General features: G+C 37.8%; 1 protein-coding gene across 2 annotated transcripts in view; it reads left to right on the top strand.

The window, feature by feature from the left end:
• jmjd1ca (jumonji domain containing 1Ca) overlaps nucleotides 1-24,323 on the top strand; it is a 90,221-nt gene that overhangs the window by 8,778 nt on the left and 57,120 nt on the right. For both annotated transcript variants that reach the window (XM_016274374.1, XM_016274373.1), the window contains exon 2: nucleotides 6,782-6,949. In XM_016274374.1, coding sequence (XP_016129860.1) covers nucleotides 6,782-6,949 — 168 coding nt within the window. The remainder of the gene's footprint in view (nucleotides 1-6,781; nucleotides 6,950-24,323) is intronic.

Raw genomic sequence — 24,323 nt, 5'->3', positions numbered from 1 at the left:
CTTGCAGCAAATGAGCATTATTTTAAACCAAAAATCTATATTTACATTTATAATGTTAAAAAGACTTCTATTTTAAAGGTCACATATTTTACACCTTTCTGGAGTTTTATTTTAAGTCTTGATGTCCTTAAGAATATATATTTGCGGTATAAGTACCAAAAACCATCTCAATATGTTTTTACAGCTCCTCTCTCAGGAGCTCTGCAAAGAACAGGTTGATTTTGACCTGTCTAATTAATATTCATGAGCCTCTCTTCTGATTGGCCTGTTGTTTTCTGAGTGACACACGGCCAGGCCAACCACAGGTAACTAGGGTCATGTATGCTGTAGCCTGCTGTGGATTGGTGATACTCACAAGTAAGGTCAATAGAAACACCGGTAATAATGGTCACTCCTGAGGGAAATGTTGTCCGGGCTTCAATTTATGAGCCGAACTCAGACCTCGAATCGGCGATGACAGGAGACAACCAGCCACCTCCTCAAACGCGCTTGCATTAAATCACAGCAGTTTGTTTGGGTCACTCCTTCATGACACACAGACACACACACACTCACATGTACAATGCAGTCCTCCACCACACTTAACCGCACACACTCTTTTGCTCACATCCACCTTCATTGACAGAGTCTGTCAGGTTCAGATTGTAATGCATGTCATTTTGCTACTTAATAACACTGCGTTATGACAAAAGCTGATAAACATAAACATTTCTTGCAGCAAATGAGCATTATTTTAAACCAAAAATCTATATTTACATTTATAATGTTAAAAAGACTTCTATTTTAAAGGTCACATATTTTACACCTTTCTGGAGTTTTATTTTAAGTCTTGATGTCCTTAAGAATATATATTTGCGGTATAAGTACCAAAAACCATCTCAATATGTTTTTACAGCTCCTCTCTCAGGAGCTCTGCAAAGAACAGGTTGATTTTGACCTGTCTAATTAATATTCATGAGCCTCTCTTCTGATTGGCCTGTTGTTTTCTGAGTGACACACGGCCAGGCCAACCACAGGTAACTAGGGTCATGTATGCTGTAGCCTGCTGTGGATTGGTGATACTCACAAGTAAGGTCAATAGAAACACCGGTAATAATGGTCACTCCTGAGGGAAATGTTGTCCGGGCTTCAATTTATGAGCCGAACTCAGACCTCGAATCGGCGATGACAGGAGACAACCAGCCACCTCCTCAAACGCGCTTACAACAGGATGTTTCAGAATGGTAAATTTAGATTATTATTTAGTTACTATTATTACACTTGTATACAAAACTTTTTTTTGTATTTTTTTTTTTGGTATACAAAACTGTATTATGCTTGTTATAGTGTGTGACGTCACTTGCTCTACGGTTGTCACGGCGACCGTCACAGCCCTACTGTGCAATGATGTAGTTTCCTGACATCCAGACTGAACAGCGTTTTCTCGACATGTTTCCGTGTTGTTGTTGCTGCTCAGCAATGGCATGGACGTGATGTTGTCTGGGGGTTTGGCAAAAGGAGAGTGGGACTGTGGGCAGTGCTCGGGGTGGTGACTGAAGGCGGTGACTGAATAGTTCTGACGTCACCTTTTTACGGAAGTCACAACGGTTCGTGAAAAATCACAGCTACTTTTATGCAGGCTGTGTGCATTTAACTGTGGATTGACTGTTTTGAAACTTACATGGTAGTTAAATAGCCCCTAGACCTCAGTTATCATGAAAAAAGCCAGGAAATTTCAGTTTTGACAATATGGGACCTTTAAATGAATGCTGTTCTTTTAAACTTTATATTCATCATAAAATACTTCACAAACAAGTATCACAGTCTCCACAAAAATATTAAGCTGCACAACTTTTTTCAACATTGATAATAATAAGAAATGTTTCTTGAACAGCAAATCATCATATTAGAATGATTTCTGAATGATCATGTGACACTGTAGACTGGAGTAATTATGCGGCAAATTCAGCTTTGCCATCACAGAAATAAATTATATTTTAAAATATATTAAAGGGGTCATATGATGCTATTTTAAAGATCATTATTTTGTGTATTTGGTGTAACAGAATATGTTGACATGCTTTAATGTTCAAAAAACACATTCTTTTTCAAATACTGTACATTATTGTAGGTCCTCTATGCCCCGCCTCTCTCAAACACATAGTTTTCAACAAAGCCCCCTCCTTTGACAAGCGCAGTCTGCTCTGATTGGCCAGCTGACCCAGTGCATTGTGATTGGCCGAACACCGCAAGCACTCGTTGGAAATGTAACACCCCTTACCATAATCACGAGCTTCATCTTTCAAAATAAATGTAAAGACAGATCTCTTTGGATTTGAGACTTTAGTCTTTGCAACTTTACAGATCTTCTTTATGCACCAAGAGCTTGTAACACTCCAAAGAGAAAGGAAAACCTGAAATCGCATCATATGACCCCTTTAAAATAGAAAACCGTTACTTAGGGCTGAGCAAAAAATGTAATGCAATTTTCATGCGAATCTTGTCAGTAAAGCCGCTTCTGGTGATTAGTAGTAAATCTCCAGCACGTGCTTTCAGATGGAGCGGCATTTACTACACAGAGCCGTAAAGCACTGACAAGCTACACAGGCGATTTTTTTTTTGCACAGCCCTACAGTTACTTTAAATTGTAATAATATTTCATGAATTTTTTATCAAATAAAGGCAGCCTTGGTGAACAGAATTCCTTCTTAAACATTAAAAATAAATTCAGACTCCAAACTCACATCTTGAGCAAAATGTAAGCATTGCACTAGACCATCATCGACAAAATCCATCCGAACTATTTCCTGATGCAATGCATTGTATTTAGAAATACACTGTATTATAAGATCCATCAACATGTGTTAATGGTTTGCTCTACATCACAGTGTTCATGTTGAACATTTGATGTTAATTGCTTTTCAATTCATATAAATAATTATATCATATAAAATAGAATCATATTAAAACAATAACAAATTGTGTTTATCTGTGTTTAATTGTTGTAATTTACACAGAAAATTACTTTTAAATGTGTTAATTTTAATGACAGATAGGTGAATGTTGCCGTAATTAGCTAAGAAATGCTTGTCACACATTGTGTTTCATGTAGCTCTGATGTGAGTCGACTTTATAAACGTACACTCACATTTTCACTGTCTTCATCTGTCTCTTTTTTCTCTTGTTCTCTGTCTGTCTTTCTTTCTCTCTCTCTCTCTCTCTCTCTCTCTCACCCGCTCACCTGTCCTCCCTCTCTCTCCGCTCAGTAAATTATTGATCAGTGAGGCGCCTCTGTGGATCACAGTTTGTGAATGTGTGTGTGTTTGCACTCAGCGCTAAAGACAGTATGTGCAACAGACATGGATACGCTCACAAAAAGTCACATGATAGTCTCATGCTACTATGTTGGCAGCATGCTTTTATTCCCCAGACTCTCTTTCTCTCTCTCTCTCTCTCCCTCTCTCTCTCTCGCCTTTCACACACACAGTGTCGGTTTCATCAGGAACACAACCAGACCCTTCTCATTCACTCCTCGCTTGTGTTGCAGAAACAGTTAGCAGAATATACTTACATGTACATCTCATGAAAAACTACCAGTAAAAAAAAAGAGTGTGTGGTTTGTCAGACAGGAACGCAGTGTCAGGTTGTGTGTGTATAAATGCTGATGCTATAAGCACATTTCTGCCGAAGCGTTGGACGTGGTCCAGGCTGAAATCTGATGCTGGTGAATGTTTCCCTCCCACAAGCCTCAGGGAAGTGTTTACTGCGAGAGAGAGTGTGTGTAAATGTTTCTCTCCTGCAGTCTGTCAATAAGAGATACTGCAGGAGTGTGAGTATGCAATGCTTGAGTTGATTTGCAGGTGCGCCTGTGAGTTTGTATGCATGTGTGTGTGTGTGTGTGTGCAGCCATGTGACTGCATGTGTGAAACGCTTCTTTGACCTGTTACAGCTTGTCGACGCTTCATGGCCGAACAGTTTGGCGCACACACACATCCGACACGTGTGTGTGTGAGAGAGAGAGAGAGAATAGCAGAAAAAAGCCTCTTGTTAGCTCACTCATATTGTAAATACCATCTAAGACACACACACACCCAAAGACGCACACATACATCATCGTAATTACACACACGCGGAAGATAAAACAGCCGCTGTGAAAAATGACAACCTGACGTGATGGTAGACTCACTTCACATTCGCAGGACAGATGAAGCTCTGTGTGAATGTATGTGTGTGTGGTTTCAAAAGGCAGTAGGACTGGTTCCTATGACTAATGATCTCTTCTAAATGAATAATTGCTGTTTTCCTTTCACTCTCCCCCCTTCTTACACACACTCTCGGTCAGGCACACACATCTCACAGATAATGGCAGGAGTGCACATAAATCACCTCGGTGTCCGACATGCATCCTTACACCGGGAGAGAGAGAGAGTTTGAGTGTGTCTTTGTGTGAAAGAGACAGTGAGAAGATGAAGGGGAAAGGTGAGGTTGAAAGACAGGAAGAAGAAAAGAAGGAGTTGAGGGAAATGGAGAGATAATCAGAGAGCGAGAGAGAGAGATGTTGGTAGCATAGCAACTCAAAAATGCCATTTTTCTCTCTCTATCTCACGCTCAGAGGATCTTGACCAATGGCAACATGTGTCCCTGCAATGCATTATATTTTAGGGCTTTTTAATTCTTCTGTAGGGTGTGAGGCATCATCTGTCTGGCACACACACACACACACACATACACACACACAGACACGTGTCTGTATGCTTTAAGTGTGAAGTTTGCTGTTATAGAGCAGAGTGGGGAAATGCGTGACTCTCTTTTGTCTCTCCATAACCATTTCTGATTTTCATTCGGAAACCCAAGATGATCACATTATGACTTGTTTCACAATGTGGGGAATGCTTGATTATGCCTATAAAGCTCAAAATGTTGAATTTAACATTCGGATGAACCTTCAATGCACAAATGCTCTCAATCAAACATTTAAAAAAAAAACTGAATGGAACATTTGAATGGACTTTTAAATGCACGTATGATGCATTTTAAATTTTTTATTTAATTCTCAAATTAATAATTCTCATCAAACTTTGAGTCCTCTCAAATACACATACAGGGTCCAAAATATGCTTAGTTTACATTCAAACATTTGAATCAAACTTTTAAATGCAGTTATAATGTCTACAAAATGCTTGATCAAACATTAAAACATTTAAATCAAACTTCCGAATGCACCCAGAATGCCCTAAAATTCAAATTAGCATGTGTTTGGCAGACACTTTTACCCAAAGCAACTTTCAGGCTAAATTCCCAAAGCAATGCTTTCAGGCTATACATTTTCTCAGCACTGCGTTACATGGAAATAGAAACTGTGACCTTGGATTTCCTTTACCATTTGAGCAACCAGGTCACACAAATTTCCAAAATACTGAATCAAACATTTAAACGTTTTTTTTTTAATGAATGTTAAAACACACTTATGCTAGCCAAAAAAGACAGTATCAAACATTCTAAATGTGACTATTCAAATTGAACATTCAAACATTTTAATCAAATTTTTAAATGCACTTACGATGCCCAAAAATGCACTCTATATTTACATTCAGATGTTTAAATCAAACTTTTAAATGTAGTTAGTTATAATATCTAGAAAAAATGCTTGATCAAACATTCAAATCAAATCATCCAAATGGACACACAATTCTCAAAAATTCTATTTAGGAACAAACATGTCTAAAGGCCCATTCAGACCAAGCACGATAACTATAAAGATAACTATATTAGCGTCCACACCAGCGAACGATATTGTCTGTTTATTCTTAGCGCACGTGCGTCTGCCACTTTACTGCAAGAGACTGCAATTCTCGAGCTTGTTACAGCAGGATGGATTCTGATTGGCTGTCAATGTTTGTATCGTTCATCAGCTGGAGAAAATCGTTCTGAAAGTGATTCCAGTGATATCGTTTCTCTGTGCCTTTATTGTTATAGCTGTGGTGTAGACTCTGCTATTCTCTAATATTGAGAGAACGATTTTTAGAACTTTATCTTTATAGTTCTCATTCTTGGTGTGAACGGGGCTTAAGGCTTTATTACCAGCCCTGCCAGATTTATCTTGTTCTCCTGCCACATGGACCAGAAGTCTTCCACCTCTTTATTTAACCATACCTGCTGATGTTTTCTCAGTTACCATGAATTCTGAATCACTGTGAGTGAGCTAGATCTCAGTGCTGTATTCATAGTGAGTTTTTGTTGGGTGACTTTGTGATTCAGATCTGTGACAGATTTAGCCATATTGTCATGCTGCAGTAGAGCTGGATGGCTCATTGCAGCTGGTGAGTGAGTTTTAATTTCGTCTGGCTCAGTCATCAGTCAGACGCAGCGCTTATGATGCTGTGATGACACTCTGGGTGACAAATAGGAGTGAAATCATTGAATTCAGACTTGCACATGAAAATATGTATCTTGATTTGGACAGGACTGTGTGATCTGGTGCGTGTGGTCTAAGAATGTCCTTTCATCGTGTAGACATTTGCAACACGTTTTCGTTTAATCTATTTCATTTCCTTTTCATGTTGTTTGTAAGCTTCTAAGCAGATGTTTTTTTGTGCAAGTGGGTTAGTATGCTGTTGGTGTGTTGACATTGGTTTCTAATTTATTAGATTTATCACCTTTGAATCATCTTTTAATTAGCTGCATCAAGTTAATTGTGAACACATATGCTGTGTGTATGCGTGTGCACATGCACCTGTGGCTGTACATACATCCGCAACCTACTAACCCTCTCTCTCTCTCTCTCTCTCTCTCCATGTGTTAGGTGTGCGTGCACTGGGACGGCGAGCAGAGCACAGAGAGGAAGTGGAGGAGACTCCGAGAGGAATGTGAGGTGGTTTTGTTGGAGCAGGAACTCGTCTGGGCCACCAAAAGAACTGGCACAAACGGCAGCAGCAGCGGCCAGGAGAAGAGGAGACTGCAACCCGCCCTGGTGAGTCCACAAAAGCCCTCAAAGTGCTGCTGTTCACAGACCATCTGATGCATGTTACACACAAAAATGGCAAGAACTTGAAAGTGATTGGCTGGATTCATGTAGTCAGATTTGGGGTGCATTGGTTTTTATCAGTCTGGTTGGAGCAAAAGTTTATTTAAAGAATTCATGACATGAGAAATCAATTTTGCCTTGATCTTTTGGCATATAAGAAGTCTTTGTACCTGGGGGTGGGAGAAAAAAATCGATCCATCGATGCGTCACGATTCTGAGAATTTCAGAATCGATTCTGAGCTTAGTTTTTAACCAGATGCGTGATGAAGCCGAGTTTGCTTTAGAAACACCAGCATTCTGCTTGCTTCCAATTCCTCACATACATACACCACTCGAACCTTCCATAAAATAATGTTTCATAAAGTTCGGAAAGGTTGAAGCTAATTACAAGGACATTCGCGGGCTTCATTGCACTGGATGCGCTGTGAGAGTCATTTACACTTGAAGTGTGCGGGCTCGCTCATCTGTATTTTCCTTACAAATGCTCTACGAAGTCATAATTTATGTGGTTTGGAATGCAGTGGACTTATATATTTAAAATATAAACTTCACTAACAAAAGGCTGCTTTCAATTTCAAATGCTTTGTTTGTGAAGACTGCTCGCGCATGCGGCTGTGCGCGACTCCGTCGTTTAATGCACTTGCGTCTCAAAATGGTTTTATGATGCACAATTAATGTAAACACAGCCAGTTATGTCTTAAGGGATTAAACGGACAGGACAAACCACATTACTTCTTCTATTTCAAAAGAGATCCGTGCGTGAATGCAGCTTAATAGATCTCCCACTGTCTATGATGTCATAGTAAAAAACAACAGTAAAGATGAAGAAAAATCACTCACAGTTCTTGAATGGAAAACGTTCAGATAATCTTAAATACTGAAAGCACTCGTTTGTTTGTTGTTTGTAATAAGTTTCTATGCTCCTCTTTATTATTTGCTACTTGCTTGTATGTTTTGAAGGTATATTAACTAACATACAACTGTTTTACTTTTTTTTATCAATTTGTAATTATTTTAAAAAGTACTTAATTACTTATGTAAGAATATGTAAATGTAAGGATTTTAAGATTCTCAATTTGGTAAACTAATTAGTTAATAAGGGGGAAAAAAGTAGATCCAGAATCGTTCTGGAATCGGATCGTGACTCCCAGAATCGGAATCGGAGCAGATCGTGAGGTGACTAAAGATTCCCACCCCTATTTGTACCATTAAAACATCCTGTAAGTTTCATAGCTTAGCACGTCCTCCTCTTTACAAACAAAGCATTTATTTAATCAAGTTCCAAAAAAGGCTCGTTTGGATCTAAATTGACAAATTACATCATGGGGGCACAAACATTTGCATAAACGCTGCCTCCAGAGCAAGACATCTACGAATAGTCATTTTCTCACCATAGGCCCCGCCCAATGGTGTTCAGCCGCTAACACTTGATTAATGCGAGTGTCATGTTGCGTCAAAAGCAAATAGAAATTCCAATCACTGCCTCTATCTTGTCTACTGTGGATACAGTATATAGATGCGTGTTTGCTTTCAGACGTCAATAGGACAGCGTAAGGATCAAGTGGATAGTTTATTTTTAATGGCATTGCGTATCGTGTCAGAGATTGTTCGGAGCTTTTTGTTTTGTAATTGAGGCACAGTGTCATGGAGAGTTCACAAAGAAGCATTTGTTGAAAGAAGAAGCAGTACTAGATCTGACTGTAGCTGCATTACAAACTGTAAATAAATGATTTCATAATGCATAATGCTTCAGCAAAAGATTCATCAGAATGATGCAAAAGTGATACTTTTTGAGTCTGAATGAATCATTAAAACAACTGGCTTATATGTTAATTTCTTGTGAACTCATTGTTTAATCGTAATTATCTTGCCGTTTTATTGGCCATGAAAATGGTGCAAGAAGCTTTTCTTTGAAATACTGATTTAGCAGCCCTTAAACTTCATGCTCAAAAGCGAGCTGTGGTTTGTAGCGATTGTAATGTCAGTCTGACTTCGGCTTTAAGCTGCAATGTGAACCACACTTTATGCTGATAGTTAGATAGTGCCTGTGTCTGAACACTCAACACATGTATTTATGAAGTCACTCAGTGCAGAATGAATGAAACTGATGGGCTTTTGTTTTCATATCTGGACTGTTTCCACCAAAGGAGACTGACTGGCTGATGTGTCCTGTTTTATATGTCCTAACTGCTGTTAGACTGAGTCATTATAACAAAAACATTTTCCACGTTTTCCAGATGGCAGATCAAACACTTTAATGCAGTCATTTGTGCCACTACAGGCTCATTCTCTACGATCCTGCATTATGTAACCTCATCTATGACGTCTATGACAGCATGTCACTGTGGCTGACCACGTGTTATTATGGGCTATCGTGCGTAACCTGGAGTAACCATGGGTTACGGCCATTTACATGGGTAAATGGGGTAACTGTGGCAACAGAGCTCTGTTTGACCAACGGGCTGCAGAGATAAGAGTGAATAAGAGTGTGTGTGGACTTCCTCCATTCAGAGCACTGTGTGTTTATAGCTGTGTTTGATAAAACAGTTAATGTGTGTGTGTGTGCTGGGCAGAGTGTTATTGTGTGTCAGGGTGGTTAGTATAAAAGGTATTTCTGTAGCAAAATCTGAGAACGAGAGAGAAAGAGCGATTTTACACAGCTTCTACTGATTCCTCTGTTCTCATTTATCTGACTCTGCCAACACACAGACACACATTCACCTCTTTCTTTCCCTTTTCATGCACACTGTCTTTTCACTTTTTTACTCCTCTCGCTTTTTCTTCCTTTTAGTTCTTTCTCAATGACGCACACATCTTGGTCTCCCCCACACACACTTATAAGATGCTATAGGTTTTCTTGTGATTATCAATGTGGAAAACCGTTGCGATACATTTAATTTCAGGATTCTTTGATAGAGTTCCAAAGAACCCCATTTGAAATGAAATCTTGTAATGTTATAAATGTCTTTACTGTTACTTTTGTCAGGGTGGTTAGTATAAAAGGTATTTCTGTAGCAAAATCTGAGAACGAGAGAGAGAGCGATTTTACACAGCTTCTACTGATTCCTCTGTTCTCATTTATCTGACTCTGCCAACACACAGACACACATTCACCTCTTTCTTTCCCTTTTCATGCACACTGTCTTTTCACTTTTTTACTCCTCTCGCTTTTTCTTCCTTTTAGTTCTTTCTCAATGACGCACACATCTTGGTCTCCCCCACACACACTTATAAGATGCTATAGGTTTTCTTGTGATTATCAATGTGGAAAACCGTTGCGATACATTTAATTTCAGGATTCTTTGATAGAGTTCCAAAGAACCCCATTTGAAATGAAATCTTGTAATGTTATAAATGTCTTTACTGTTACTTTTGATGAATTGAATACATCCTTGCTGAATTAAAACCTGTTCACAGCAAGGAAGATAACTGTAATGATAACTACAGTTTTAATAATTATTCTAATTCTGTGAGAATTGGGAAGTCCACACCACAATTATAACAATAACGACACAGAGGAACAAGATCGTTAGAATCACTTTCAGAACAAATTTTTCCAGCTGATGAATGAAACACTGACAGCCAATCCGAATCTTCTGACTTTAAAGATCTTGAGTATTTAAAGCAGCAGGTGACATTCGTGTTAATTATGTTAGAGAAGATTAATGTGGATGTTAACATAATTATTATTATAGTTATCATTCTTGGTGTGTACGGGCCTTAATTAATTAATTTTACTGACCCCAAACTTTTGAATAGTAGCTTGATTCCGTTTGGCTAATGAACATTCTAAGGTGTGCAATTATTATTCAGGAAACACATGGCTAAAGTAGTTCCAGGCAGTTTTTGATCACATTATACTTCCATATCACTTCGCCAAATGATTTAAGTTATTTCAAAGGTCCTTACAGCCTACAACAGCAAAGGAACACAAGCCAAATACATACAATCCTATGATAAAATATTTCCCTGTTTTTCCCCATAAAGTTATATTTTATTATTGACAGAAAGCACACTCACTTTAGTACAGGCAGTACAATACAGATACGCACTCGCGCACACATGGAAACATACAAGCGCACAGAAACTTGTTGTAAGTGCTGTCCCATGACTTTATCAACAAAATAGTTTAGCAGCTGAAAGCTGCATGACATTTCTCAATAGCAAGGTGTTAACGTCGCTGTTCTTGAAGCAGTTAAACTCACAGACAGGCAGTCTCTCTCTCTCTCTCGTCAATAATTTATATATCCTAACTGAGCTGTAATATACTCACATATGTCACATAGTTTTTGAACAAAGTAAATTAAATAATTTACAAATAAAAGAAACTACATCTAGTTTGATTATTTTAAGTTGTATTTGGAAATTATGATAAATGCAAACCAAAAGATAAGATTATTTATGAAGAATTCATAATTAATTCAAATGAATAAGTCTGGCATCAGTGCAAAAACAGCATTAGATTTTATTAAATATGATGTGGTGAATCATGTTTGAAGCTGTTATAAAATAAGCGAAATGCACACCCCTATACACTAGTGTTCAGATTGATATCAGTGTTTTAAAAAATTGTCTTGTGGATATGGCATAGCATAATCTTTGTCATTAGATATATACCTTCATATGAAACCCTAATATCTAATACTTAATACTAGGGCTGTCGCGGTGAGGGAATTTCCCTTTTGCGGTAATTTTGAGTGGCTCAATAGCGGGTATGTGGTATTATCGCCATACATACACACACACACACACACACACACATATATATATATATATATATATATATATATACTGTATATATATATTTATATAGATATAATCTGTGAGCATATGTGTTATGATATAACGAACGAGGTCATATTCAGAAAACAATGAAACCGAAACCAAATAGCGTTGAAACAGGAATTGAAGTAAACAAAAGAGAATGACAAAATAACAGTCCACATAACAGAACATAAACCTGACAATAAGATCGTTAGGCTATCGTTAGCCTATATGTATAACAGTTAGTTCTAATCTGATGTTCAAATCTGACTGGACAAGAGACTTTCTATTGATATGTCCACCTGTGCGCGTTCTAGACGGGCTGTCATTCAGTGCAGTTAGATTGTTGTGCCACAAGGTGGTGGAAAGGGACTGTCATTCAACTACACGTTCAAAAACGCTGATTCATTCATTCAAAGAGAGACGTAATGAAACACGCTGTTGAAATCATTTTAACTATGAGCGCCACTTTAGAAGGCTCAGCTGACCAGCTATGCATCGATGCTAAGACAGATTTCGCTTTCCTTGGACATGACAACCTATTTTCACAAATATATATGACTCGGCCTGGAGGACAGACGCAAGTAATCGCACGCGCTCAGTCGATCTCTCTCTCATTCACTGTCTGTTTAGGCTTGCAAATCTACGGAGCCTATGTACAAATCAGCATGGTACACATTATGTTATCATTACTAACTTGTCCACATGCATGAAGTGTAAAACGAGAAGGGCATAACCTTACAAAAAAGGAAAAGATGCAAAAATCGCAGTAGCTGCAGGTCTTGCATTCCGTGGTTTGCTCGTCAATAGTACGGTATTGCGGTTATCGCGACAGCCCTACCTAATACCTAATACATTTGTTCTCCGTTCTTTTAGTAGAAACTTAAAATATAACTGAGAAAGAACCTCTGAGCAATACATTTTCATGTGGGTTGAAACAGCCACAGACACACTTTGGTTTCCTTTTTTACTCTCTCTCTTTCTCTCTCTCTCTCTCTCACTCACTCTCTCACACACACACGCACACACACATATCTGCTTGTGGCTTTCTCTGCTGTAGAATATCACTGAGTCAGCAGCTGTTCTCTATCACAGTGACCTACACACATGTGCACACATACACTCACTCTCTCACACACACACGCACACACACAGATCTGCTTGTGGCTTTCTCTGCTGTAGAATATCACTGAGTCAGCAGCTGTTCTCTATCACAGTGACCTACACACATGTGCACACATACACACACCATCTCTTTCTCCCTTTATCTCTCTCTTTCTGGTATAATCACCCTGGCCCTCTTTTTTCTATCACTATCCGACCTTCTTTGTCAAAAATTAACAGCATATGTGTCAGTGTACTTGTCAGAGAGAGAAAGAGAGATTAGAAGAGATGGGGAGAGACAGACGCTCACTCACGGGATGAAAGCGTGTGTTACTGACAGACCGATCATTAACAAAGCACTTGTGTGTGTGCACGCGTGGGTGATAATGTGAAATCAGGAGGAAGAACAGATTATGTGTTTGTACTTTCATGTACAGTATGTGTATTTGTGTGCATGTGCGGAAATTTGTACATATTTGTGAGTGCTCAGAGACGTTTTGAACTTTACAGGCTTTTTTATTGACACTATGAAAACCGAAAGACCTGTGTTTTTACGAATGTGAAATGAGGGTATTCTGGGAAATGAGAGGTGAGAGAGAGTGTAAAGTTAATTTTGTACTAAAAAAATATTGTACGTTGAATTTAACATTTATTTGAGAGGCTTTAAAGAAGCCTCATTTTACCCATTTGTGGCATTTGTTCGTCAAGTTCAATTTAAAATGTTAGTTAAGATTTCTTCTGAATTTAAAATTAAAATTTAGTTTTACTTGACCTTTAGTTTACTTTACTTTTTGTTTTACTGTTAAACAGCTGATGCTAGTGTACCTTTAAAACTTTTATATGAAAATGACTCCTGTTATGATAAAGGTGCTCACCTTTACTAAACAGTTGAATTTAACATTTATTTGAGAGGCTTTAAAGAAGCCTCATTTTACCCATTTGTGGCATTTGTTCGTCAAGTTCAATTTAAAATGTTAGTTAAGATTTCTTCTGCCACAAAGTTGTAATTTAGTTTTACTTGACCTTTAGTTTACTTTACTTTTTGTTTTACTGTTAAACAGCTGATGCTAGTGTACCTTTAAAACTTTTATATGAAAATGACTCCTGTTATGATAAAGGTGCTCACCTTTACTAAACAAACGTGGCATTGTTCTTCAGGCTGCACTTTTTTTTTTACTATTAGGGTATCATAAACTACCTCACAATGCAATATGCATTGCAATACATTATGATGGTTTCAGTTGCACTTTATTTAGAGTAGGGCTGTGCGATTAATCGAAATCGAATCGAAATCGCGATTTGAGATGTTGCGATTTCCTAATCGCAAAGCCTGCGATATGGACGCGATATTACTCTGTTTCAGAGCATATGCATGACTGCCAGCCTTGAGTTGCAGTCTTACTAACCAATAGAGTGAGCGCACCTCCGTTCTCCCCAATCAGCACTGCTCTAGCCAACTGCGTAAACACCCACCATAACAAAATAAATAAAACGGAAAGCGGGAGAGAGACAGAGTGGGATTATGGCGTCTATTGGGTCAGATCGATAGTTAGGCAAATGAAAACTAAAGAAAACCGTATGCAACTTAAGCTTCGAAATGACAGACAACGAACAAAAAGGTAATTTCCAAGAGCTGCGTCACAGCGCATATCAAAAGCTCCCGTATCGGTTCTGTTTTCAGTACTGGAGAATAAAAGATACGTTCTTAGATGTTTTTGTTAGTACGTGAACGTTATCTTACACATTTTATCTCCCCAACAGATTCATTTGAAATAAGTTTTTAATGCATGTTGGCTAATCCCAATTCAGAAGAGCGCACACACAGCCTGTGTCTGTGAATGCTTCTCATACTCGCTCCTCTCTGCCCCACGTGGCGCGAATCCCGTGTCACGGACGAGCCGTTCACGCTTGCCACACTCACGCAGCCTGCCTCGTAATGCTCGTTTATACTCGCACCTGGCTCCGCACCGCAAGTCTCCACGAGTGCATCTGGCAGTATGGATGAGGCTTGACGCACGCACAACCTGTGTCGACTCGCGCCTGGCTCCGCGTTTAAAACAAATGTAAATTCAGTCTAAACTGCCTGCTAATTTCACTTGGATGAAATTAAACATTCAGCACATTTTCCACTTGCTCTTAAAATCCCAAATACTTCAAATGAATAAATCAGCCTATGTAACATATGTAATACTTTAATAATTGACTTAAGAAATACAGTTCTTTATTCATAAAAAATAAACTAATATTTTCTGTGAAATTCTGTGAAAGTTAATTCTGTAAAAGTAGTTATACCATTATAATCTTGCCTGCTGAAAAAAAAACAATAGAACTCCTCCCAAAACACAATAAAAAATTTTATGGATTTCAGGGTTATAATGGGAAACTTTAATGTAAACTATAATGGTGTCTATTTTATTGATTCTGTTGGTGGGGTAATGATACCCATACTGTGCTGCACATTATTGACAATATTGAGCTGAAGCTTGACTTTGCAAATTTAAAATCGCAAATCAAATCGCAATCGCAATATCTGTCAAAAAAATCGCAATTTGATATTTTCCCACAAATCGCACAGCCCTAATTTAGAGGACCTGCTAGCTTCATTATTTGAAATACATAGGAAATACTGTGCATCAACATATAAATAAATAAATAAAAATATATTGATATAAAAATTTTAAGTATCAGTGCAATATTTAGAGTCTCAATTAAAAAAAATATGAAGCAGCACAGCTGTTTTCAACATTGATGATAAGAAGAAATTAAGAATGATGATTAGAAGAAAATGAAGGTTTAACATCACAGGAATAAATGATAAATAAATTAAAATAGACATTTTTAAATTGTAATAATATTTTGCAGCATTTACAGTTTTTACTGTATGTTTGATCAGATACATTGCAGCCTTGTTGACTATAAGATACTTAATTTCTAATCCTGTTTTCTTTAATATTATTATTATATATATACTGTATCACTAACACAGCATTCTCCAGAGAGCATGCAATCTGCCGTGTGTCTGCATACATATCTGTGATTTCACAGACTGGACATTCAGCGTCTGATTGACTAATTCATGATTTGCTATATGATGTACGTGAACGTGTGCTCATTTCACATGAGAGCGTGACATCAGTTGTGCTTTATTTCCGAAGGGATATTGCACAGCAGTGCCATCATTTCAACAGAGAGAGAGAGGCAGACACGCTTTCTTTTCATTTGTCTTTTCATGTCTTTCCTTCTCTACCTTCCCAGAGACAAGCAGAGCACAGAACAGAGAGAGCTGTCTCTCGCTACACTTCATCAGTCTGAATGTAGTTCAAACAGAGAGTTAGTGGTGTGTGGTGTGTGTGTGTGTGTGTTTGTACGCAGCTGTAGAGTTGTTTCGAGTTACCTTGGACTCTGCTCTCAAAGTCATATTTATGTACCAGCTGCAGAGCTTACATTACTCCATGACCCCACACAATAACAGGTCAACCGCACGCCTGTGTGCACGGCTCTGTGTGTCTTAGGAAATGTATTTCCTCTGGGGGTTTGGGGTCTCTCTCACATCGGTCTTGGTTTCCCTCTATATCGTCTCTCGCTACACTTCATCAGTCTGAATGTAGTTCAAACAGAGAGTTAGTGGTGTGTGGTGTGTGTGTGTGTGTGTGTGTGTTTGTACGCAGCTGTAGAGTTGTTTCGAGTTACCTTGGACTCTGCTCTCAAAGTCATATTTATGTACCAGCTGCAGAGCTTACATTACTCCATGACCCCACACAATAACAGGTCAACCGCACGCCTGTGTGCACGGCTCTGTGTGTCTTAGGAAATGTATTTCCTCTGGGGGTTTGGGGTCTCTCTCACATCGGTCTTGGTTTCCCTCTATATGAATGTTTCCGACTTTATTTTACACACACAGTTCATATCACACAGTTGTTCACAAAAACATCTTTATTTAGAGCCCTTTCAAATCCTTTTCATCTTTTCCCAAATTCTGGGGTTATTATTTGAATTTTTCTGGGTTTAGATTTATTGGTGTAAAAAGCATGTCTAATCAATTGAATTCATAAAACTTTAACAATTGAATAATTTATTAAAATGTTAACAATAATAGGGCCCTATGAAGTGTTTATTTTTTTCACAAATTCTTTAATTTTTATATAGTTTGTGTTTTAAGATTTAATACAAATTCATCATCATCATCAGAAACCATGGTTATAAAATTAATTAGTTAAAATGCATTTATTTGTTGTTTGTTTGTCAAATAAACTGCTGCACAACAGAGATTTACCCCAGTAAACAAGAAAATTCAGACATCATATTTCTTTTTGCAGTTTAATAATAACAGACACTAGTCCATGTCGCAATTTGAATTTGATTAATTGCACAGTCTTTCTTTTGATTTATTAATCCAAATATTGCCACAATTTTTGTGACATTCCACATTAAGGTCCGGTCACATTTACCACATATTTTGTGGGCAAGTTTCAGTCATTTCAATAGGAATCTGTATTCCCAATGCAGTTCCCTATGCAGATTTCACTCATGTTCATGTTGGCCACAAGGGATGTAACGGTATTAAAATTTCTTATCACGATTATAGTAACCAAAATTATCACGGTTATCAGTATTATCACGGTATTGTTAAAATGTGCTGGAGATGTTCAAAAAGTACCAACACATAAATCACTTCACCAAGTTTTATATCTAAAAATCAACAAACAACAAATAAAAGCACTTTTTGTTTGCATAATCACTAAAACAATAACATTACCAATGATGTTCAGATTTTAAATGGCAACTAGACTGACAACAGTTTAATAGCATGTTAAAATATAAAATGTAAATGTTCAAATAAAGCTTTGAAAAAGTTTCATAAAAAGGTCAACCTTACATTTCATTCTTTAAATAAAGAAAATATATAAGTCAAAATGATAATTGATTAATAAATGATTATATGTATTTTATCTGCGCCATAAATAATTCTAGATAACTTATCTGAATTGTTTAAATGTGTAGAATCCACATAAGCTTGTTTTTCATCAACCAGTCAAAATTTACAGCAAGGCATGCAAATTCTGTCTGTTTTTGGCCAGACAGAAACTGCACACAGGCTGAATGTAAATATAAGTCTCTGTAAATCCACTCTCTGACAGCAGGTGGCGCTTATGGAAAAGCTGAATTAGAGCTGTTTCCCGTAACCTCCGTGGACAAAGCAGTATTGCGATTAAGAACACTTCCTTTAGGTATTACATGGAGCGAAGATGAAAACAAAATGCCATCGAATCGTTTCTGAAGACAGTCAGAACCATCAGAGGTACATTCATATAATTAATTCATTCATATATTCATTTGTATAATTCCCTTAGCACTCTTTTAAAACCTCCCAGCTTTTCCGCCCTGTTTTCACACAAAACGAAACTACTCTGCATGCTGTGCGCACGTGAGACTGTTACTTAAAACTGTGCTTTATGCTGGACAGTATTTATTTATCACGAGTTGTTCAAATCGCGGTAATCTAATACGGTTTTAATGATAATTAAAAGATGAAATGGTAATACTAACCGTGGGGAATTTTATCATGATTTATCGTCAAACCGGTAATCGTTACATCCCTATTGGCCACACAAAGTCGCAATGCTGACCAACAGAAAGTTTTGAAAATTTGACCTATTTTTGCCTACATTTCTCTAACGTTACTTACACAGTAAATTCTGCATTAATGACTCGATTTCGCAATTCTGTCTGCGATTTCCACATTGCAGGAATCATAGGGCCCTACATGTTGATATCCTTTTCATCTCATGCTTGTTTGTCTATGCATTTGGACTCATCTCACAATGTGTATGTGTGAGATTGAAGCCTCGGCAGGGCTCTATATTTAGTGTGTGTGTGTGGGAGACCCCCGCCCCCTCGCCTGTTCTTGGCACGGTCCCTGTAACGGTCTAACCACATGTCGACATCTACCACCAGACGCTCTCTCTCTCGCTCTCTCTCTTCTCTCACTCACTAATTCTCAGTCTCGCGCACACACACACACACACATTCACCCGCCACAGTGTTTACATACGTGTCGGAGCTCTGCTGTGTGTTAGACACACACACACACTGTCTGTCTCTCTCTCTGATGATTCTGCTGTCAGTAATGGCAGGCGGTTAAATGGATCCAGGTTAAGAGATTATAAGCCTGGGTGTGTGATGAGCTCCAGTCAGCCAATGATGTCATCATTTAGGAAGAGACAGGCACACACACGCACACACTGATGTTTGTTTGCGTTGTGATTGCTTAGACTCAAGGTGTGTGTGCAGGAGAAACAGACACACACACACAGTGGCACACACTTGCTCATTCACAGCGGAATCAGGAAAGCCACAGACGACACATTAATCTCAAGTTCCTTACAAACTGAATTCACTTTTTTCCAGGAATGAATCTGATAATAATAATAATAATAATAATAATAATAATAATAATAATAATAATAATAATAATAATAATAATAATAATAATAATAATAATAATAATAATAATAATAATAATTGTCCTGCATCGGTTTGTGTGTGTGTTTTTACAAATGTCTGGTCACATCTTGTCTCTGTCAGTGAACTGCATAGCCAGACTGTGTTTTTGGGCATTACAATTTCTTTTGAACATTAGATTTGTATGTTCATATGTTCAAATTCGCATTTTTAGGTATCATATATTTGCTTGAACTAGGGCTGGGCGATATAGCTAAAAACCGTATCAACGATATAATTTATATATAATTTTAGTTTCATATCGTTCGGTATCGATAATTATTGAAATTTTTGTAACCTTTTTTAAAACAAAGAGCAATAGAAAAAAAAACATTTAAATTTAACCACTGTATTTTTAAATTAACCCAATTTATTGAGACAAACAACAAATATTTTTTTTGTTTTAACAGTCAAACACAAAATAAAAATTAAACAAATATCTAATTTCTAATGTTTTATATGCAGATTAAATAGGTCTGAAGGAAACTTTTGGCTTGTCTCCCGAAGCCACAGGAGGGCGCAATGAGCAAAATAATGCAACGAATTAAATTGCCAACGCAAAGGAAATAACTGTCCATAAAAAAAACGTGCATTACGTCTAAATTAACTCATATAAATCCAACATAATTTCGTAAATTGCATAAACAATTATGAACAAAACAGCATCATGTATTTATGCATTGCTTAACACATAGAGCCAAATCGCCCATCACACAGATTGCATTAAAAAACATAAGGGACACAGTGAAAATGAATAAATCTCCACAAATTCGTGACGTGTTTTCTAAAAGTTTAAACTGTTTTAACTTTGCATGGCTTGTGTGAGACGTGAGTGTAACAGTCATATTTGTCCGTCTAAAAAAATGTTGCATTTGTACTTTATGTTTGATTAAGCATTTTGAGGAATCATAGACTCATTTAAATGTTGGATTTAGACGTTCATATGCTCAAATCAGTGTTTTTGGGCCTCAAGTTCATTTGAATGTTGGATTTGCACTTTCTTATGTTTGGAATCATAGGTTATTTGAATATTGAATTTGTAATTTCATATGTTTAAATCAGGATTTTGAGGTATCATAACATATTTGAATCTGCAGTTTGAATATTTGAATGTTCTGTTTAGCATTTTTTTGGGCATTATAGATGCAACTGAATCTTCATTTAATATTTTTGAACTTTCTGTTCAGCATTTTTGGAACTGTAGATAGTTTTAAATGTTTGATTATGACATTCTTTTGTTAAAATGAGCGGTTTTGAGAATCGGTTTCATTTATATGTTGGATTTGAATGTTATTTTAGTTGATTCAGCATTTTTGGTTATTATTGGATTGTTTGAACATTTAATTTGAATGTTCATGTCTTTGATTCAGCATTTTTGGGTGTTATTTGTTCGTTTGAATGTTCATACTGTGTGTTTGATTCACCAGTTTGGGGCATTTGAATCTTTAATGCGAATATTTGAATGCTTTGGTCAGTAGTTTTGGGCACTGTAAATGCATCTGAACATTTGATTCCAACATCCGAATGAACATTTTTGAGAATCATAGTTTCATTCATAAGTTGGATTTAAATGTTTGCATATTTAATGCAGCATTTTTGAGCATCGGGTTGTTCAAACATTGTAGTTGAACATGCATGTATGAATATGTATAATTAGACACTTTATTCATTATGCATGCAAAGTTCATTTTGAGTGTTTGATTCAGAAATTCTGGGCATCATAAGTACATTTGAATGTTTTTATAATGGCCAAAAATGCTGTCCATGTTGCTCACTCGTTTTCAAACACAACCAGTTGTATCCGTCAGTCTATTAGCAAAACGAACCTCTAATGATTTTCATTTCTTACTGTAGCAAATTATTCATATTCAACACACACTTACACATGCAGATAGCTGCCAAATGACTAATCAGTTGTGTGACTCAGTCAGGAAGTGACTCCATTACTATGTGGGTGTGTGTATGTGTGTGTGTGTGTGTGTGTGTCTATGACTGTGCGTTCACACCGCCGGCGGCGAGAGCGTAATGAATGTCTTCCGGTCACTTTGACGCTCTCGCCGCCGGCGGTGTGAATGCACAGTGAGAGTTGGAGTTGATGCCTGAATTGCTAACTCATTTGATCATTAAATTGAAAGTGTCTTTCTCTGTCCCTCTTTTTTGCTTTGTCCCGGTACTAACGAAAACAGAAAACAAGAACACACACAGAGCAAGACTGTAGTTGTGGATGTCTGTCCAATGGCGCTTTTCCACTGCATGGTACGGCACTGTACGGCTCGGTACGGTTCACTTTTGGGAGGTTTTCCACTGGGTACAGTACCTGGTACCTGGTACTTTTTTTAGTACCACCTCGTTTGAGGTTCCAAGTGAACCGTACTGTTACCAAAACGTGACGTGTAAACTCTGCTGATCACTGATTGGCCGGAGAGAATCGTCACTACCTGCGTCACTGAACTTGCGACACAAACACAACAGAACCGCTAGATTTAAATCAGCACAGCCAGCGAAGGATCGAACGCAACTGTTTTGAATGAGCGCACCTTTTTTAACAACCAAAAAGTGGCTGTTTCATTGTCTCTTGAGGAAAAACAGACGTTTCTCTCGTTGATAGCAGAGGAGCGGATCCAGCGAGAGCTTGATGGGGCAACGCGGAATGAAAAAGTTTTTCAGGCAGTAGAGGCGGCGCAACTATAACGACATGTGAATAATCCCACCCACTCTAAAGCGATACTGAACTGCAGTGGAAACGCAAACCGAGCCGAGCCGTGCCGTACTGAGCCATGCTGTGCCATGCCGTACCACGCAGTGGAAAAGTGCCACAAGTTGCCATTAGCAACATCAGTTAAGCTAGTAATTTGGTGCTTGTGGAGGTAATAGGCAATGTGTTTGTGTGTGTGTGTTTAACTGGTGTCTAGAGAGACAAATATGACCTAGATCCACAGCAGAGAGCCTGTGTGTGTGTGTGTGTGTGTGTGTGTGTATATGTGTGTGTGTGTGTGTGTGTGTATATATAGCAGAAAAGTTTTTACACCAAGTTCTGTTTATGACTGGCAAATTTGTTTTTGTGTGTATATTACACCAGGTCTGGTGTGTATGTTAGTTTTGCTTGTGTGTACAGCATAGCAAAGGTCATGAATGATGTATGTTTGTATTTTCTATTTATGGCTGGCAGATTTGTTTTTTATGTGTACATATTTACCGCCGATCTGTGTGTGTGTGTGTGTGTGTAGGAGAGAGAGTCATTTCTGTGGAAGTGCATTCATTATTACTCGCTCAGCTGGACATAAATTTACCCGCCACACGCGCGCACACACACACACACACACACACACATTCTCTCTTACCCTGTTTCTCTGTAGCTCTCTCTTTCTCTCCCTCACACACACACACTGAGGCTCTGTCTAGCTGTTGGCTGTGTGTCAGCCACTTGGAGAGCCAAAACAAAGAGGGTTCTTACACACACACATGCACACACACACAAACAGAGCGAGAGAAGGAGAAAGGAAAGAGAACCTCGTCGTCCATCTTTGTGCAATTTGGGAGATCTCTAAGGCCTACAAGCTTTGTTCACTCTCGGTTTTTCTGTGTGTGAGGCATTTGTCATGAAGCAAAGTGCGAGGATCAGCACTCATATCACACTACAATCCCAGGATGTCAAATTTCTGTTTCCATGAACATTTTAGGGGGGCTTTCTTTTGGTACAGATTGAAACTTATATGCTGTGACAATCAGCATCAATAAAGGTAATTCCCACAACACATACATATACATAATTTCCCCACTGTGCCATGAATTACGGTCAGAGAGATGCAGTTGTACATTTAACGGCTGAACTCAAAGGGAGGTCAACTACCACTCAATCTGAGGTCATGTCGTGTGAAATATCAGATCACAGTTATTCTTATCACACTGCTGCATGATCAAATTTAATTGTGCATTAAAGTGAGTTCAACAACCTAACAGAAGCTCAGTGAACCACACGAACACAAAAACTGATTTATGATAGCTTCTTAACAGAGCTGGTGCATTTTTATCAAATAATACCCAAAAGAAGAACTTTTTGCATACTAATCCAATGTCTCTAAATTCAAGAGGTACAATTACAGAAAAATATAAAGAAAACAAATAAGAAATGTCCAGCCTACATGTTGGAAACAAGTAGTGCTCAACCTACTACTTGAAACCCAAACTAGAAAAAATTTGATCTGTTTCAGTGTTGTTGTTGTCAAACTAAAACTAAAGTATTTAAGTGTTTTTGTGAATGTATATGTATTTATGTATATATTATATTAAATATATACATATGTATATATATAATTAAATATAAGGGAAAATACGCTTCTATTCAGCAAAAACTACTCTTGGAAAAATAAAGGTATAAAACATTAATCACATTTTTCCATTATGAAAGATTTTTCATGAAAGACAGCTTGAGTTTGGAGGGATTTCAACACTAAATCAAAGCAGTTTGAATGTAGTCAAGCACTAAAAAGGAAGTATTAGCTGAATCTCTTCATCAGAAATTCAAAGCAGAGGCAGTTTTTCATCCAGAACAAGCTCTGCGACTGCAGTCTCACCAAGAGGGCAAAAAACAGACACAAACGGTCACATTTACCCAAAGAGAGTAACAGACAGCTCAGAAACACTCTCTGCTTTGCTGTGAAACATTTAGGAGCTCTTGAGCACTAGTTCTACTCCAGAGGACAATCGCTCTTTCATAGCTCAGTGATTCATTTAAACAGCAAACTTTGTCATGGATCGTTCTCTAAAATTCTTTAGGTGAAATAATATAAAGTAAGTGTGAAGCTCTATAAAATTCAGGTGGCTAGCATAGATAACATGGTCTTGGGCGGATTTGATGATAAATACTGAAAGTTGAAATGTCTAGCTTGTGACCACAGTATGAGACATTGTACTTCTGAAACTCTTGAAGAGACGAGAGTTTCCTGGGTCT

Source organism: Sinocyclocheilus grahami, unplaced genomic scaffold (assembly GCF_001515645.1).
Source record: "Sinocyclocheilus grahami isolate Dianchi unplaced genomic scaffold, SAMN03320097.WGS_v1.1 scaffold86.1, whole genome shotgun sequence".
Lineage (NCBI taxonomy): Eukaryota > Metazoa > Chordata > Actinopteri > Cypriniformes > Cyprinidae > Sinocyclocheilus > Sinocyclocheilus grahami.
Note: the sequence above shows the minus strand (reverse complement) of the source record. Positions and strands in the feature narration are given on the sequence as shown.